The following is an 18923-nucleotide window of genomic DNA, read 5'->3' on the forward strand; positions in this document are numbered from 1 at the left end:
AACCTGGCAGTGCCAAGGAAACGCAGTTCATTATCATCTATCAAAAAGACCCACACGCACATAATTGTAGACTACACACACACACACACACACACACACACACACACACACACACACACACACACACACACACACACACACACACACACACACACACACACACACACACACACACACACACAATATAAACCTCAAGGCACAAACCCCCCTGATTTCCCCAGCTGGAGATCCCAGTCTCCTGGGCAGTGCCGTAGACACATATGAGGACACCGAGGTCCGGACATCTGTCATATTTTATATAAATATATATATATATATATGCATCAGTGGAGGCTGTTGAGGGGAGGACGGCTCATAATAATGGCTGGAATGGAGTCAATAGAATGGTACCAAACACATCAAACACATGGTTTCCATTCCAACCATTATCCAACCTCAACAGCCTCCAGTGATACAGTATATTTTTAGAAACTCAAGTCAGGGACTCACCTTACTGTTGAGATATAGAATAGTAGAATACACAAGGTGCAATTTCAAAACGTGGCTGTGTGTCAGCAGTTTTCCTTACTCACTGACAGTCACTCAATAAGACCATGACAGTTAAACAGTTTTAGATTGGTCAATGAGTCTGGTTGGTCAATAAGTTTAGTTAGTCAAGCCAGCTATCTAAAATTGTAGTAATCATTGCCAAATTACCAACCGGGCAAGCAGGGCACGCAGGTAAGGGTGCTCTCTTGTGGCTAGATGTTCTTTACCTTTCGGTCATCCGATTTGCCACCAATGCTCCTTATAGAACACAACACTGCACTCTATACTCCTCTGTAACCTAGTCATCTCTGTATACCCGTCGCAAGACCAACTGGTTAATGCTTATTTATAAAACCCTCTTAAGCCTCACTCCCCCTATCTGAGATATCTACTGCAGCGCCCATCCTCCACATACAACACCCGTTCTGCCATATAACTTTTTTAAACTTTTCGTCAGAACTAAGCGATCGTGCATTGAGCATTTGTATTACTGGGCTAAACGTGCAAACAAAAAGGAGGTATTTGGACATTAATGATGGACTTTATTGAACAAAACAAACATTTATTGTGGAACTGGGATTCCTGGGAGTGCATTACGATCAAGATAATCAAAGGTAAGTGAATATTTATAACGCTATTTCTGACTTTTCTGACACCTCTCCTTCTTTGTAAAATGGCTGGATGTTTTTCTCTGGCTAGGTGCTGAGCTAACATAATCGCAAGGTGTGCTTTCGCCGTAAAGCCTTTTTGAAATCTGACACAGCGGTTGCATTAAGGAGAAGTTTATCTATAATTCCATGTATAACACTTGTATATTTTATGAATGTTTAATATGAGTATTTCTGTAATTTGATGTGGCTCTCTGCACTTTCACCAGATGTTTGTTTGAGCCAATGCATTTCTGAACATAACACACCAATTTCAAATGAGGTTTTTGGACATAAAGATTAACTTTATCAAACAAAACAAAACACATTTATTGTGTAACATGAAGTCCTGTGAGTGCCATCTGATGAAGATCATCAAAGGTTAGTGATTAATTTAATTGCTATTTCTGACTTTTGTGAGCCCTCTCTTTGGCTGGAAAATGGCTGTATGGTTTTCTGTGACTAGGTGCTGACCTAACATAATCGTTTGGTGTGCTTTCGCCGTAAAAACCTATTTGAAATTGGACACTGTGGCTGGATTTACAAGAAGTTTATCTTTAAAATGGTGTATAATACTTGTATGTTTGAGGAATTTTAATAATGGGATTTCTGTTGTTTTGAATTTGGCGCCCTGCAATTTCACTGGCTGTTGGCGAGGTGGGAAGCTACCATCCCACTTATCCCAGAGAAGTTAAAGGTCCCCAAAGCACACACATCCCTGGGTCGCTCGTCTTTTCAGTTCGCTGCTGCTAGCGACCGGAACGAGCTGCAACAAACACTCAAACTGTGCAGTTTTATCTCAATCTCTTCATTCAAAGACTCAATCGTGGACACTTAATGACAGCTGTGGCTGCTTTGAGTGATGTATTGTTGTCTCTACCTTCTTACCCTTTGTACTGTTGTCTGTGCTCAACAATGTTTGTACCATGTTTGGTGCTACTACCATGTTGTGCTCCTGCCATGTTGTGTTGCTACCATGTTGTTCTCATGTTGTGTTGCTACCATGTTGTGTTGTCATGTGTTGCTGCCATGCTATGTTGTTGTCTTAGGTCTCTCTTTATGTAGTGTTGTGTTGTCTCTCTTGTCGTGAGGTGTGTTTTGTCCTATAATATAAAAATATATATATTTTTATCCCAGCCCCCGTCCCGGCAGGATGCCTTTTGGTAGCCCGTCATTGTAAATAAGAATTTGTTATTAACTGACTTGCCTAGTTAAATAAAGGTTACATTTTTTTTAAACGGTGCCCTCTATTCACAAAAATGTACCCACAAGCACACTGTTCCTGTTGCGCACAATCACAAAAACAATTCTTTATACAAAAACCAATAAGCTCATCAGCATGACTAATTGCGCTTCCAAAGGAGTCATCTAGGCAACTACAGCAACCAATGTGATAATGGCTGTGGAAATTTTAGCTTGTTTTTTGCTGTTCTCCCAATAGCATTTTAGAGATTAAATTGTATGTAAAATAGCTTAAACTTTGTCTGTTTTTTAAATCTGATTTTACGGCTATTAACCTAGACAAACACACACACACACACACAGGAGGTAGGCTTTGTTTTATTACCGTCCCATTCGCTCCATCTGAAGATATTAAACCTAAGGACAATTGTAATGCATTAATAATGAAGCCATGCCGAGGCACAGTGTGTATGTGTGGACGTGTTTAGCTATTTGTATTTATCAAGGCAGCAGCTACTCTTCCTGGGGTCTGGCAAAATTAAGGCAGTTATACCATTTTAAAAACATGAATATACATTCAATACAGAATTCACCCATACTCCACTACCACATATCTACAACGCAAAATCCATGTGTTCGTGTGTGTACGTGTGTATGTTATCATGTGTGTGTATCCATGTGTTCGTGTGTGTATAGTGCGTATGTTATCATGTGTGTGTATGCATGTGTCTGTGTCTATATTTGTTACTTTACAGTCCCCGCTGTTCTTAAATCTGATTCTACTGCTGCATCAGTTACCTGATGTGGAATAGAGTTCCATGTAGTCATGGCTCTATGTAATGCTGTGCACCTCCCATAGCCTGTTCTGGACTTGGGGACTGTGAAGAGACCTCTGGTGGCATGTCTTTTGGGGTATGCATGGTTGTCTGAGCTGTGTGCTAAACAGAGAGCTTGTGTGTTCAACATGTCAATACCTCTCACAAATACAAGTGGTGATGAAGTCAATCTCTCTTCTACTTTGAGCCAGGAGAGATTGACATGCATATTATTAATGTTTGCTCTCTGTGTACATCCAAGGGCCAGCCGTGCTGCCCTGTTCTGAGCCAATTGCAATCCCTCTTTGTGGCACCTGACCACACGACTGAACAGTAGTCCAGGTGCGACAAAACTAGAGCCTGTAGGGCCTGCCTTGTTGATAGTGCTGTTAAGAAGGTAGAGCAGCGCTTTATTATGGACAGACTTTTCCCCATCTTAGCTACTGCTGTATCAATATTTTTGGACCATGACAGTTTACAATCCAGGGTTACTCCAAGCAGTTTAATCACCTCAACTTGCTCAATTTCTGCAATGAATACTCAGGGAGAAAAAGGTGTAGATTCACACGCAGAGCGCAGCAGATGTTTATTAAGCCTTGCAGAAGGCAGGAATCGTGGTCGCAGGCAGGCAACGGTCAAACGCAGGCAGGCAACGGTCAAACGCAGGCAGGCAACGGTCAAACGCAGGCAGGCAGTCAAAAACAAACAATACCTCACAACCATACAAACAGAAAGAACTGAACTAAATAGGGAGCTGATGAGACCAGGTGAGAAACCAACACAGGTGAAAACAATTAACAAAAATGAAAGACAGGGCTACGTTCCAGAACACAAAGAAACAGGGCTACGTTCCAGAACACAAAGAAACAGGGCTACGTTCCAGAACACAAAGAAACAGGGCTACGTTCCAGAACACAAAGAAACAGGGCTACGTTCCAGAACACAAAGAAACAGGGCTACGTTCCAGAACACAAAAAAACAGGGCTACGTTCCAGAACACAAAGAAACAGGGCTACGTTCCAGAACACAAAGAAACAGGGCTACGTTCCAGAACACAAAGAAACAGGGCTACGTTCAAGAACACAAAGAAACAGGGCTACGTTCCAGAACACAAAGAAACAGGGCTACGTTCCAGAACACAAAAAAACAGGGCTACGTTCCAGAACACAAAGAAACAGGGCTACGTTCCAGAACACAAAGAAACAGGGCTACGTTCCAGAACACAAAAAAACAGGGCTACGTTCCAGAACACAAAGAAACAGGGCTACGTTCCAGAACACAAAGAAACAGGGCTACGTTCCAGAACACAAAGAAACAGGGCTACGTTCAAGAACACAAAGAAACAGGGCTACGTTCAAGAACACAAAGAAAAAGAACACAAGGTAGACTAAGAAAAGAAAAGCAGAACCTTACAATTTCCACATGATTTATTAAAGGATTTAGTTGAGGTTTAGGGTTTAGTGAACGATTTGTCGCAAATACAATGCAGCTAAATGTAGCTCTTCGTTAAATGTTGCAGTCATTTCAGTTGCTGTAATAGCTGACATATATAGTGTTGCTCTGGAGAATTCCTGATACTACCTGGATTATGTTGGAGAAGCTTCCATTAAAGAACACCCTCTGTGTTCTGTTAGACAGGTAACTCTTTATCCACAATATAGCAGGGGCTGTAAAGCCATAACACATACATTTTTCCAGCAGCAGACTATGATCGGTAATGTTAAAAGCCGCACTGAAATCTAACAAATTTATCTCAGTCAATCATCAGTCATTTGTGCAAGTGCTGTGCTTGTTGAATGTCCTTCACTATAAACGTGCTGAAAGTTGGATGTCAATTTGTTTATTGTAAAATTTCTCAATTCGCAGTACGTTTGCCAATTGGTTGTGCAGCCAGACTTATTTGCCATTCCTTTTGCTTCATTCCTCTCAACCATACAATTGTTTAATTCCTCATCAATCCACAGGGATTTAACCGTTTTCAAAGTAATTTTCTTAATGGGTGCTTATTAGTAACTGGGATAACCAATTTCACAAATGTGTCAAGTGCAACGTCTGTTTACTCCTCATACACACCACGGACCAACAAATATTCTTTACATCAACAACATAGGAATCACTGCAAAACTTATTGTATAACCTCTTATACACTATAATTAGGCCAAGCCTTTGGAACTTTGATTTTCCTAGATATGGCTGCTACATAGTGATCACTACATCTGATGGATCTGGATACTGCTTTCAAGCACATTTCTGCAGCATTAGTAAAGACGTGATCAATACATATCGACGATTTCATTCCTGTGCTGTTTGTAACTACCCTGGTAGGTTGACTGGTAACCTGGTTGCAGGCACTGGTTACAGTTTGAAGCTTTTTGTTGAGGGGGCAGCTTAATGAAAGCCAGTCAATATTTAAAAATCACCCAGAATATATAACTGTTGATATCACATACATTATCAAGCATTTCACACATATTATCCAGATACTGGCTGTTAGCACTTGGTGGTCTATAGCAGCTTCCAACCAGATGGGGCTTTAGGTGAGGCAGATGAACCTGTAGCCATATTACTTCAACATTTTTTTAACATGAGATCCTCTCTAATCTTTACAGGAATGTGGTTCTGAATATAAACAGCAACACCTCCACCACTGGAATTTCTGTATTTTCTATAAATGGTATACAAAATCTTGAACTTGCATTCAATGCCCCTGGTATAATGTACATTTGCTAAAACATTATGATGACTCAGCGACACAATGGTAGGGATTAACTGAGCTGGGCTTGGGTCATTGATAAGTCATTGTCTCAACGCAGCCTTATAATGCTGTGAAAGGATCCAGCAATCCAAATGATTTGGGTGGATCCCATCCTCCTTATAAAACGTGTTGTTTCCAAAAGGTATCGAAATTGTTAACAAAAGTTACACCCATTGTGCTGCAATAATCACGTTGCCAGTTGTGAAGAGAAAGAATCCTGCACAAGGTGACTTATACAAGACTGTGTGGGTGCGTGTGCGTGTGTGTGTGTGCGCGGGTGTGTACAAGTCTGTGTGGACGTGTGTGTGCGTGAGTATGGGGGAGGGGTAGCCAGCAAATGGGGGAGACAACCAGCAACCCTCAGCTCATGAATATTCATTGTCAAATTTAAATGTTTAAAGCACGAACTGGCAAGGAACCCACAGCGTTACCAAAAACTAGCCTAAACCCTTTGCAATGTGTGGAAGATTATGTGATACACACCAAAGACGGAAGTTCGTGTTTTGAGGATAAAAGAAGCAAGTCTTTTGTCCCAATATAGCCTAGAATTAGGCTAAAACAGCTAACTTTTCTCAGTTACTGGAACACTCTGATAAGGCCTACACATGAAAACACTGAGGTAACACTCATCCTACATTGCCTAAACTATGCATTCATAGCACACAAGGTGCCGCTACCGTTACCTCAGGATTATTCAGAAAGACACAATTCAGACACAGCGGGTGGGTTAACCTTTCCCAGAGGACGGGAATGAGATAAGCACAGAACCATGACTGCTCCTCCTCTCCTCCCTCCCCTCTCTCTTTTCTCGTTCATGATGATGCCTAACAGACACAACAGCCCCGTTAGAATTGCAGATTGTCTCCACTGCCTGTATCAGGGCTCTCGATCTGGCTGGCTACCCACCAAAGCCAACTAGCCAGCGCCCCACCTAGCCAAGCACATCATTGTTGAGTAGGGTTTTGTGCTTGTGTTTCTCGTGTGTGTGTCAGTGCTGTAGTAAACATAGTTCAAGGGTCATAGTTGAAGATTAGGTGTTTTCCAGCTCTGCAGTACTTCAGACCAGTGTGCGTTTGTGTCGGCCTATGTGTGTGTGTCCAGTTCTCATGTTGATGTAGCCTCATATTTGACCGCTCAAGACTCACAAACAGGTCTTCCTGAGGACAACAGACCCTCAAAAACAAAACCAGAATCAGTTGTCGTAAAACAACAATTATTAAAAAAAACAAGTAGATGGAAGATGGCCAGACCAGCCATTCTCTGGGGTGGTACTATACAGAGAGCAACCCCAGCTGTCCTGAACCGTCATTCAGCGGAGAGGAACGACAATATTCCCAATCCATAGAAACTCATTATCCGCCTTCAGAGAGAGATCACCACCACTAGCTTCTCACTGTCCACCCACCATGCAGCACACCACAATTTAATTGGGGATGCCAATGATGCCATAGTGGTTTGATCAAATCCAGAAAGACATTACAAAGCACTCTCCACGCCTTGCTATCATCACATGGCCTGGGCCTGTCGAGGTGGGTTCAGCTGTCCTATTTTTAGCCCACAGCATCATTTATGGTGTCTTATTTATGGTGATGATCCAATTATATACTGCAGGGTAATGTATATCTTAGGCTAGGAAAACAACCTAAGTCAGTGAGAGGGCCTGTACGGTCAGTACCTGATCACATGACCTACCCTAAGCAGGAACAACACTGGGCCTTTGCAGAGAGATCCCTAACAGCCTTGGTTTTATTAGATCACGCTGAAACTAGCCTAACCCAATGGCCGGAGAGACATTTTCCATTTACATTTTAGTCCTTCTGCAGACACTCCTATCCAGAGCGACTTACGGTATTGAGTGCATACATTTTCGTACACACACCTGACAACCCCTGAGCTCTCCCTCCCGTTTCCACAGGTTTGGTCAAATTAATCAAAACAGAGTGAGGTGTGGCAGCAAGGGGTCTGGGGCATCCAGAAATATGCTGTTCCAGCAGTCTTCAGAGACTCCATATGAAAGCTGTTCTAGCAGTCTTCAGGGACTCCATAGGAAAGCTGTTCTAGCAGTCTTCAGGGACTCCATAGGAAAGCTGTTCCAGCAGTCTTCAGGGACTCCATAGGAAAGCTGTTCCAGCAGTCTTCAGGGACTCCATAGGAAAGCTGTTCCAGCAGTCTTCAGGGACTCCATAGGAAAGCTGTTCTAGCAGTCTTCAGGGACTCCATAGGAAAGCTGTTCCAGCAGTCTTCAGGGACTCCATAGGAAAGCTGTTCCAGCAGTCTTCAGGGACTCCATAGGAAAGCTGTTCTAGCAGTCTTCAGGGACTCCATAGGAAAGCTGTTCCAGCAGTCTTCAGGGACTCCATAGGAAAGCTGTTCCAGCAGTCTTCAGGGACTCCATATGAAAGCTGTTCCAGCTGTCTTCAGGGACTCCATAGGAAAGCTGTTCTAGCAGTCTTCAGGGACTTCATAGGAAAGCTGTTCCAACACCCCCCCCCCCTTCTCTAATGAGAAAAATGGTCAGAACAGAGGGGAGGAGGAGAAACAGGTGTGTCACTCTGAGCAAGGACACAGGAGTGTGTGATTGTGCTGTGTGTGTGCATGTCTGTCTGTGTGCATAGGGAGAGGGAAGCATGTCTATTTGTGTGCATAGGGAGAGGGAAGCATGTCTGTCTGTGTGCATAGGGAGAGGGAAGCATGTCTGTCTGTGTGCATAGGGAGAGGGAAGCATGTCTGTCTGTGTGCATAGGGAGAGGGAAGCATGTCTGTCTGTGTGCATAGGGAGAGGGAAGCATGTCTGTCTGTGTGCATAGGGAGAGGGAAGCATGTCTGTCTGTGTGCATAGGGAGAGGGAAGCATGTCTGTCTGTGTGCATAGGGAGAGGGAAGCATGTCTGTCTGTGTGCATAGGGAGAGGGAAGCATTTATGTCTGTGTGCATAGGGAGAGGGAAGCATGTCGTGAAGAAATGCACACTATGGTATTTCACCCAATAGATATGGGAGTTTATCAAAATTGGATTTGTTTTCTAATTCTTTGTGGATCTGTGTAATCTGAGGGAAATATGTGTCTCTAATATGGACATACAGTGCCTTGCGAAAGTATTCGGCCCCCTTGAACTTTGCGACCTTTTGCCACATTTCAGGCTTCAAACATAAAGATATAAAACTGTATTTTTTTGTGAAGAATCAACAACAAGTGGGACACAATCATGAAGTGGAACGACATTTATTGGATATTTCAAACTTTTTTAACAAATCAAAAACTGAAAAATTGGGCGTGCCACAAGTTTGCCACAAGCCACATGGGAGACACACCAAACATGTGGAAGAAGGTGCTCTGGTCAGATGAAACCAAAATTGAACTTTTTGGCAACAATGCAAAACGTTATGTTTGGGGTAAAAGCAACACAGCTCATCACCCTGAACACACCATACCCACTGTCAAACATGGTGGTGGCAGCATCATGGTTTGGGCCTGCTTTTCTTCAGCAGGGACAGGGAAGATGGTTAAAATTGATGGGAAGATGGATGGAGCCAAATACAGGACCATTCTGGAAGAAAACCTGATGGAGTCTGCAAAAGACCTGAGACTGGGACGGAGATTTGTCTTCCAACAAGACAATGATCCAAAACATAAAGCAAAATCTACAATGGAATGGTTCAATAATAAACATATCCAGGTGTTAGAATGGCCAAGTCAAAGTCCAGACCTGAATCCAATCGAGAATCTGTGGAAAGAACTGAAAACTGCTGTTCACAAATGCTCTCCATCCAACCTCACTGAGCTCGAGCTGTTTTGCAAGGAGGAATGGGAAAAAATGTCAGTCTCTCGATGTGCAAAACTGATAGAGACATACCCCAAGCGACTTACAGCTGTAATCGCAGCAAAAGGTGGCGCTACAAAGTATTAACTTAAGGGAGCTGAATAATTTTGCAAGCCCAATTTTTCCGTTTTTGATTTGTTAAAAAAGTTTGAAATATCCAATAAATGTCGTTCCACTTCATGATTGTGTCCCACTTGTTGTTGATTCTTCACAAAAAAATAAAATTTTATATCTTTATGTTTGAAGCCTGAAATGTGGCAAAAGGTCGCAAAGTTCAAGGGGGCCGAATACTTTCGCAAGGCACTGTACATGGCAGGAGGTTAGGAAAAGCAGCTCAGTTTCCACCTCATTTTGTGGGTAGTGTGCACATAGCCTGTATTCTCTTGAGTGCCAGGTTTGCCTTCAATGGCCTTTCTCAATAGCAAGGCTCTGCTCACCGAGTCTGTACATAGTCAAAGCTTTCCTTAAGTTTGGGTCAGTCACAGTGGTCAGGCATTCTGTCACTGTGTACTCTCTGTTTAGGGCAAAATTAGCCTTCTTAGTTTGCTAAATTTTTTGGGTTAACACTTCCCAATATGTCAAGTAATTTTATTTTAGTTTTCTCATGATTTGGTTGGGTCTAATTGTGTTGCTGTCCTGGGGCTCTGTGGGGTCTGTTTGTGTTTGTGAACAGAGCCCCAGGACCAGCTTGCTTAGGGGACTCTTCTCCAGGTTCATCTCTCTGTAGGTGATGGCTTTGTTATGGAAGGTTTGGGAATCGCTTCCTTTTAGGTGGTTGTAGAATTTAACGTCTCTTTTCTGGTTAGCGGTTAGCGGCCTAATTCTGCTCTGCATTATTTGGTGTTTTACATTGTACACAGATGATATTTTTGCAGAATTCTGCAAGCAGTCTCTCAATTTGGTGTTTGTCCCATTTTGTGAATTTTTGGTTGGTTAGCTGACCCCAGACCTCACAACCATAAAGGGCAATGGGTCGTATAACTGATTCAAGTTTTTTTAGCCAGATCTTAATTGGTATGTTGAATTTTATGTTCCTTTTGATGGCATAGAAGGACCTTCTTGCCTTGACTCTTAGATGATTCACAGCTTATTGGAAGTTACCTGTGGCGCTGATGTTAAGGCCGAGGTATGTAAACTTTGTGTGCTCTAGGGCAACGGTGTCTAAATTAAATGTATATTTGTGGTCCTGGCAAATTGATCTTTTTTGAAACACCATTATTTTTTGTCTTACTGAGAATTACTCTCAGGACCCAGGTCTGACAGAATCTGTGCTAAAGATCTAGGTGCTGCTGTAGGCCCTACTTGGTTGGGGACAGAAGCACCAGATCATCAGCAAACAGTACACTTTTGACTACAGATTCTAGTAGGGTTAGGCCAGGTGCTCTCTCCCCCAACCCTCTCTTTCCATCTCCCTCAGCCCTCTCTCCCCAGCCCTCTTTCCTCCTCTATCTCTCTGTGTGTTGTCCAGTAATCCGTGGTGTCCTAGTGAAGGGTGAATTCCCAGGGCCGGAATCCTGCTGGCTAAACAGGTGTTATCAACACGACAGTGCTCCCAGGCCTCCAGAAGAGAAGGAAGGAGGGGGAGGGGAAGTAAGAAGGTCAAGGAGGAGGTAAAGAGAACAGGAGAGGTATCTAGCTGTGAATGGCCGAAGGTGTCTCCAGTGAAGTGTTCGCTTTCTAACAATGGTTTCAATGGGGTCAAGGAGGAGCAACAAACACTAGGGAAAGGATAAGCCTCAGAGGTCTTCAATATCGTACACAAACACAAACCAGCCGAGCTCATGTGAATAATGTATCTGCGACATGTAGACACTGGTGCGTCATTTAGGAGGAAAACTAAAACAGAGAGCAGTTGTCTGGTGAAAATGTCTCTAAAAAAAAGGACAACATCCTGTTTGACCGTCTGCCCGTCTGCGTGTATGTGTGTGCACATGCACAGTGCATTCGGAAAGTATTCAGACCCCTTGACTTTTTCCACATTTTGCAACGTTACAGCCTTATTCAAAAATTTATAAAAGATTTTTCCTCATCAATGTATACACAATATCCCATAATAATAAAGCGAAAACAGGTTTTTAGACATTTTTGCAAATGTATTAAAAATACCAACGGAAATACCTTATTTATGGTCAAAGGCACTGCATCTCAGTGCTAGAGGCGTCACTACAGACCCTGGTTCAATTCCAGGCTGAATCACAACCGGCCGTGATTGGTAGTCCCATAGGGTGGCGCACAATTGGCCCAGGTTTGGCCGGGGTAGGCCATCATTATCAATGAGAATGTGTTCTTAACTGACTTGCCTAGTTAAATAAAGGTCAAATAAATCATAAACAATAACACATTAGTATTCCGATAATTTACTATGAGACTCGAAATTGAGCTCAGGTGCATCCTGTTTCCATTGATCATCCTTGAGACGCTTCTACAACCTGATTGGATTCCACCTGTGGTAAACTCAATTGATTGGACATGATTTGGAAAGGCACACACCACAGTTGACAGTCCATGTCAGAGCAAAAACCAAGCCATGAGGTCGAACCAATTGTCCATAGAGCTCCGAGACAAGATTGTGTTGCGACACAGATCTGGGGAACCAAAACATTTCTGAAAAACCTGGTTTTGCTTTGGCATTATGGGGTATTGTGTGTAGATTGATGAGGGGGAAAAACTATTTAATCAACTGTAGAATAAGGCTGTAACGTAACAGAATGTGGAAAAAGTTAATACTTTCCAAATGTACTGAACGTGTGTCACATTCCTGCCCTGTGGTGACGGTCGTCAACAGCCCTGGACCCCTCCCACACACATTACGTCGGAAGCAAAGAGCATTCAGGGAGGAGATTGATCTCCAGGAATCCCACAGCCAGCCAGGCAGCTACCCCCGAGGCAGGGAGAGGAGTGAAGCACCCTGGTAGAGTGCAGAGAGTGCTGCTGAATGGGAGATGATGGCATTGTTGATAGAAATACTATTACATTTCCACCACCATCATTCACACTATTATTCATACAGTAATGGAGCTCTCTGGAACACGGCTGTACTCACCAGTCTAGAGATTAGGCACTATATGAGAGAGCAAATGGAGCAGAATATTGTTATGGACAAAGACATGAGTATGAGTTACATTGTAACCCACTGTACTGCAACAGGTACAGTACTATACATGGATTGAGGTTGTGAATTGAAGGCTTTACATCACTTTGATTGAACCCTTTGTCATCTACATTCTCCACAACTGTCATAAACGCTAGCCACTCAAATCAAGTAGAAATCGTTGCTACCAAACCGTGTGTCAATTTCACATGCGCTTGGAATGGATACAGATATTGAGCTACCACTTATTGGGAATAGAGCTCAGCCCAAGCATGGTTCCACGCCATGCTGCTGTGTTGTTTATAGGAGAACCAATCAATCTCTAGCGGGGGGTTACTGTGACCTGATAGGACCTGGATGACATCACCATGGCCCCTTCGTGAATTCTGACCACTGCACACACACATTTTACTTTTGCTAGCTGTGAATGGCAAGAAGTGTCTTCCTGACTGAAAAAAAACCTTTTCTCCTCTCCTCTCCAGTAAGGCATAAACTTTTTAATGATGGTTTCAACAGGGACATGAAGGAGGAAATCAAATTAAAATATAATTGTCACATGCGTTGAATACAACAGGTGTTGTTGACCTTACTGTGAAATGGACAAGCCCTAACCAACAATGCAGTTAAGAAAAATAAGAGTTAAGAAAAAATGTACTAAAGTTTTAAAAAGTTACAATAAAATCACATTAATGAGGCTATACACCGGGGGTACTGGTATCGAGTCAATGTGCAGGGGTACAGCTTAGTCGAGGACAAATGCACTCTTAACAAAAAAAGTGCTATCTAGAACCGGCTGTCCCCATAGGAAAACCCTTTGAAGAACTCTTTTTGGTTCCAGATTGAACCCTTTCCACAGAGGGTTCTACCGGGAACCAAAAAGGGTTCTCCTATTGGGACAGCCAAATAACCCTTTCGAAAGCTCTTTTCTAAGAATGTCGTACCCCTCCCACACCCCAAACAGGCAAACATTCCATGAATGTGTTCATGTCTGCGCTTTACTCTCTCTCTCCCTACTCCCTTCACTATGTCCTTAAACCTAATCCCTGGGGCATGGAAATAATTACCAGAGCTATGATTTTTTAAACAAATAAATGGTTGAGTAGAGATGGGGTTACTGGTATTTTAGCTGTTGACATGGTTGTATACTAGGGGCTTACCCAACCTCACTGTGTGAGAGAGCTCTTTTAATGCCATCATAAATAACATTCTCACACCCTGTCACCTCCACTTTCCCCTCCCTGCAGCAGGGTGGTGGAGAGAGGGAGAGATGGGGGGGCGCTGAGCAAGATCGAAAAATTCTGTGTTTAGTTAGAATGGGGAGGGGGCACTTACGGCAAGTTCACAGCCATTATGTGTAAAATGTCACGTCTCGCACTCCACTGATCACAACCGGGGAACAATCTCTCTCCAGCAGGTTGTAACTAGCTGAAGCCTCACTTTGTGGATCATAGACTCCCATGGTGATTATTGGTCGGGTGGAAGCTCTCCTACAAAACGATCTATCCAAACTAAACTAATAGGATCGTACATCACAGTCAAAAAGGGATCAACTGTTTGAAAGCAGGCCATTTGTGAAATCAATGAAAGCCAACTCACACGTGTATTTGTTTTCACTGAGGTAGGATTCCAAACGGACACCTGACACAGTGACTCAACCGGTGACAAGAGGTTGAACAGTCTTTATAAAACTCCCTGGTGTGACTGATGTAGCTTAGCCTACTCTGACGTGCCACTCACAGTAACAACTTTAGCTGAGAAGAAACAATGGTGCTGATGTTGCACAAAACACCAATACAATAGGCTACTGTGGCAATTGTCACGCACAAATCACAGTACACATTGGATAGCAGTACATGGATACACTTGTAGGCTACAGTACAATTGTTTGGTCAGCAGAGGTGCGTGGACATGTTTGCACCAGTGTCATAGGGGCTATTTTGCATTTGTGGTGAGTTGATCTGGCCCAATAACTGCACATAACTATAGCTTGTGGATAAGGGAGTGCACACACACCACTCTTGAATCTTGCCATATGTTCCCTCGCGTCTCGCGAAGTAGCCTATCCTCGTGGAACGGACGAGGTGAAGGAAAGAAACAGACAGTGTGCTGCACGTGGATATTTGGCCACATAATAGGCCTACTGTATGCCAATTGTATTTCACCGGCCATCAAGCTGCCTTCATCAGCTTTCACTAATTCAACACGAAAGCACTGGTAGCAAAACTGGTCAGTGTCTACAGTAAATTCATAATAACGTGGCATGATAAAAGAAATATTTAAGAAATGTGTTTCACCCAAAACAACATTTAATTTTCTAAACAAAATCAAGAAACAGAGCAAATTACACTTTTTGTATTCGGCTATAGAAATAACGGGCCACTCACCAGCTGGATCGTGCAAAGAAAGATGAGCGTGCAACGGCCGCTGCAGCACCCCATTGTATTAAAACCCAAATAGCACTCGAGAAACGATGAAAACACACACAACGGTCTAGACTGGTTCACTATGGCAAGGACCTTTCAGTGCAAAGAATGGCTTCAAGCTCGGTCAACGGTGAAAACTGTGTCTGTAAGCTCCAGGCACTGGCGTCCCATGCATTTTCTTTCCCCAAAATGATCGCTTTGTGTGTGAGAGGGGTAACTTGAGTTGATAGCCTACTACCGCTAGCACTCGAGTGTGTGTGTGTAGCGGGGCAAGAAGGGGGATAGGCTAGATGGTGTCAAAAACGGATCTTTGGATTTAACAGTGTCCAGTGACACTGGTCTGGTGTTCTCACCTGGTCCCTGTAATGTTTTTCCCCCAAATAGTTTAAACACAATTTTCATACGAACTCTTTTCATAACATGTTATATTGAGTAGGCTACATAATTATGCAAAAGTGGTAGGATATTGTTTTAAATATCTTGTTACTCAACATTTTAGGTGCGGAGATATTTTTGCTTCAATATTTTCACAATTTGTTTACAAATTTCATAATAAATGTTGGTAAATGTGAAACCTAAAAGTAAAGTATTAGCGCAGTGTCAGCTACTGAATGGCATATTTCTCTCATTAGAGTCACTGAGGAGCGATGAGTCCTAAACCATTACGTAATTTAGGCGCCACCCGCTGTTCATTTGACGCTATTACACCAACACAAACAGTCGAGAACGCGTTCCATCCTTTTCATGGCCGTATTGCTTATGTTGAACTCATGTAAAATATTAGCCTTGTAAAACGATTGGTCACTAAATCCGCAGGACCATGTAAAAAACAGTTGATCACTGTGCATGCCCTCACCCCTATATACTTATAACTTATTGGTTTGGGTCTGCCCTCTATAGTGCTGTCCAGTGTTAGAACCTGATGTTGAGGCCCATCACTGTACTCTTGATAGTCACCACCAGTGGTGTAAAGTACTTAAGTAAAAATACTTCAAAGTACTACTTAACCCTTGTGTTGTCTTAAGGGTAAAAAATGACCCACCACTATGTTTAACAGCAGAGAAAACGCCCCTAAATTATATTTTTTCAACTTGAAATTTGATGACTTTTCCTAGAGTGACCCCAACATTAGAAAAAGTGAAACATCTCCTTTGTTCATATTTCCATGAAAGCTGCACACCACCAGGGTACGAATATTGTCTTTGGGTCATTTTTGACCTGGCAGTTGTAAAATCATTTACACACCACAAAAACACACACATACACACAATGAGAAATGGAGATTATGTGTGCTACTGATTGAACTCAGCCAGCAGCTCCTGAAGAGGAAGATCACCATGGTTGGCACAGTTAGAATGAACAAGCCCGAGCTCCCCCCTGCACTCCTCCCAACAAGAGGGAGAGAGGCCTTCTCAGCAAAGTTTGCCTTCACGCTCACCACCACTCTAGTTTCTTACCTCCCAAAGAGGAACAAGAATGTGGTCGTCCTGAGCACACTGCACAAAACGGCTGAGATCAGTGATCGGGAGGACAGGAAGCCAGCCATCATCCTGGACTACAACCACAACAAAGGAGGCATGGACAACCTGAAGAAGGTGATTGAAACTTACAGCTGCAGGAGTATATAAGAACATATCACTCTGTTGCCAAAAAAGTTCAAGACCGTTATAGTTTCCCTTCAATAAAATGCATTAAAAACAAATTTCTGCTACTTTCTTAGGTTATACAAGTACTATCTCTTGCTAAAAAAAGTCATGTTTACACCTATGCAGTACCTTTAGCAATAATTATAATAATAATAAACCTCTACTTTAGTAAAGAAAACAATTATGACAGTGGTGTTTTAATAAAAACCAGTGGTGTCTGCTGATGAAATGCAGTCTTTCTGCATTGTGAAGAGGGAAAACCCTGATATTCACAAAGTTTATGATGAACAACAGGTTGTTTCTTCATGTAAAATAGATTTGGGGTTTAAAATTCAATTAAGCTGCTATATTTTAGGGGTTTAGTGAAGGCGTGTCATTTGTTACCCTTAGGGCAAGGGGAGTATATAGAATGTTAAGACTACACAAGGGAAGTATACAGAATGTTAAGACTACACAAGGGGAGTATACAGAATGTTAAGACTACACAAGGGGAGTATACAGAATGTTAAGACTACACAAGGGGAGTATACAGAATGTTAAGACTACACAAGGGGAGTATACAAAATGTTAAGACTACACAAGGGGAGTATACAGAATGTTAAGACTACCCAAGGGGAGTATACAGAATGTTAAGACTACACAAGGGGAGTATACAGAATGTTAAGACTACACAAAGGGAGTATACATAATGTTAAGACTACACAAGGGGAGTATACAGAATGTTAAGACTACACAAGGGGAGTATACAGAATGTTAATACTACACAAGGGGAGTATACAGAATGTTAAGACTACACAAGGGGAGTATACAGAATGTTAAGACTACACAAGGGGAGTATACAGAATGTTAAGACTACACAAGGGGAGTATACAGAATGTTAAGACTACACAAGGGGAGTATACAGAATGTTAAGACTACACAAGGGTTGAGTCGTTTTTTGGAGTATTTGTACTTTACTTTATTATTTATATTTTTGAAAACTTTGGGTGGCGATAACACTGACCTGAGTGGGCGGGTGCAGTGTCCAGATGCGCATTTCCAAGCACTTATTGGTTGGGATAGGCAGGGCTATGATGGTTGAGGGATAACTTAGGTAGGCTGAGCAGCCAAACTAATGGGACTTAAGGGGAAGTTAGATAGAGAGGAGAAGAGCAGGGTGGCCACTTTTTTACAAGCCTATTGTGTCTTGTCTTATTTGTCCTATTCTGCATTTAAAAGACTGCTGACTATTTCACAAATGTGTGTAGGGTTAAATTAGGTTTCAACTCTGATTTGAAAGGGCATTTAAAAAGGTAAATCAGATGTATCATAAAATATACAGTTCTGAATGAAGGGAAATACATCCACTAGTAGAAAACTATGTGGTAATAGACAGTATGAAGATACTGTGACTGTATCAAGACTGGATAGAGAGAGGGAGAAGAGAAGTGATAGAAAGCAACACCTCCTTCATAGATTTCAGTTTTGGGATATGAGTGTATATTTCTCAAATCTATGTCCTTAGTGTTACTGATCATAAAAATAGACACTGGATAATTAGAGGGGTTTATTACTGAGTTCACAAGCACAGTTTCTAGACCTTACGACCTTGTGAGGTAGGCTGTTGCGGTTGACGATGCAGTCAGGAGGTAGACAAGGAGAGCAGGGCCTGTGTTTCTGTGTGTGTGTCTTACCTTTTTCACACATTTTCCATCAATACATTTCACCATATTCTATTCTCTCCACCATCCCCCTCAGGGTTGGGCAATTCCAGTCCTCGAGGGCCCGATTAGTGTCACAGTTTTGCTCCAGCCTCAGCTAACACACCTGACTTCAATAATCACCTAATCAGTTTGTTTAATCAGCTGTGTTTGCTAGGGATGGAGAAGAAGAGTGACACCATTCAGGCCCTGGAGGACTGGAGTTGCCCACTCCTGCTTACTCCTCCTCTCCTCCCTCCTCCTCTCTCTCTATCTCCCTTGCCGCTTGTGGTCCTGTGTATTTCAGTTAGTAGAGCATGTCGCTTGTAATACCAAGGT

General features: G+C 42.6%; 1 protein-coding gene across 1 annotated transcript in view; it reads right to left on the reverse strand.

Moving 5' to 3' along the window:
* The window catches only part of LOC139367737 (sodium/potassium transporting ATPase interacting 4), a 124652-nt gene extending 109205 nt beyond the window's left edge, over positions 1 to 15447 (reverse strand). The window contains exon 1 of the mRNA XM_071106056.1: positions 15221 to 15447. Within this exon, the coding sequence (XP_070962157.1) occupies positions 15221 to 15274 (54 nt within the window). The 5' untranslated portion in view covers positions 15275 to 15447. The remainder of the gene's footprint in view (positions 1 to 15220) is intronic.
* Positions 15448 to 18923: the final 3476 nt, after the last annotated feature.

The sequence above is a fragment of the Oncorhynchus clarkii genome, chromosome 16 (genome assembly GCF_045791955.1).
Source record: "Oncorhynchus clarkii lewisi isolate Uvic-CL-2024 chromosome 16, UVic_Ocla_1.0, whole genome shotgun sequence".
NCBI lineage: Eukaryota > Metazoa > Chordata > Actinopteri > Salmoniformes > Salmonidae > Oncorhynchus > Oncorhynchus clarkii.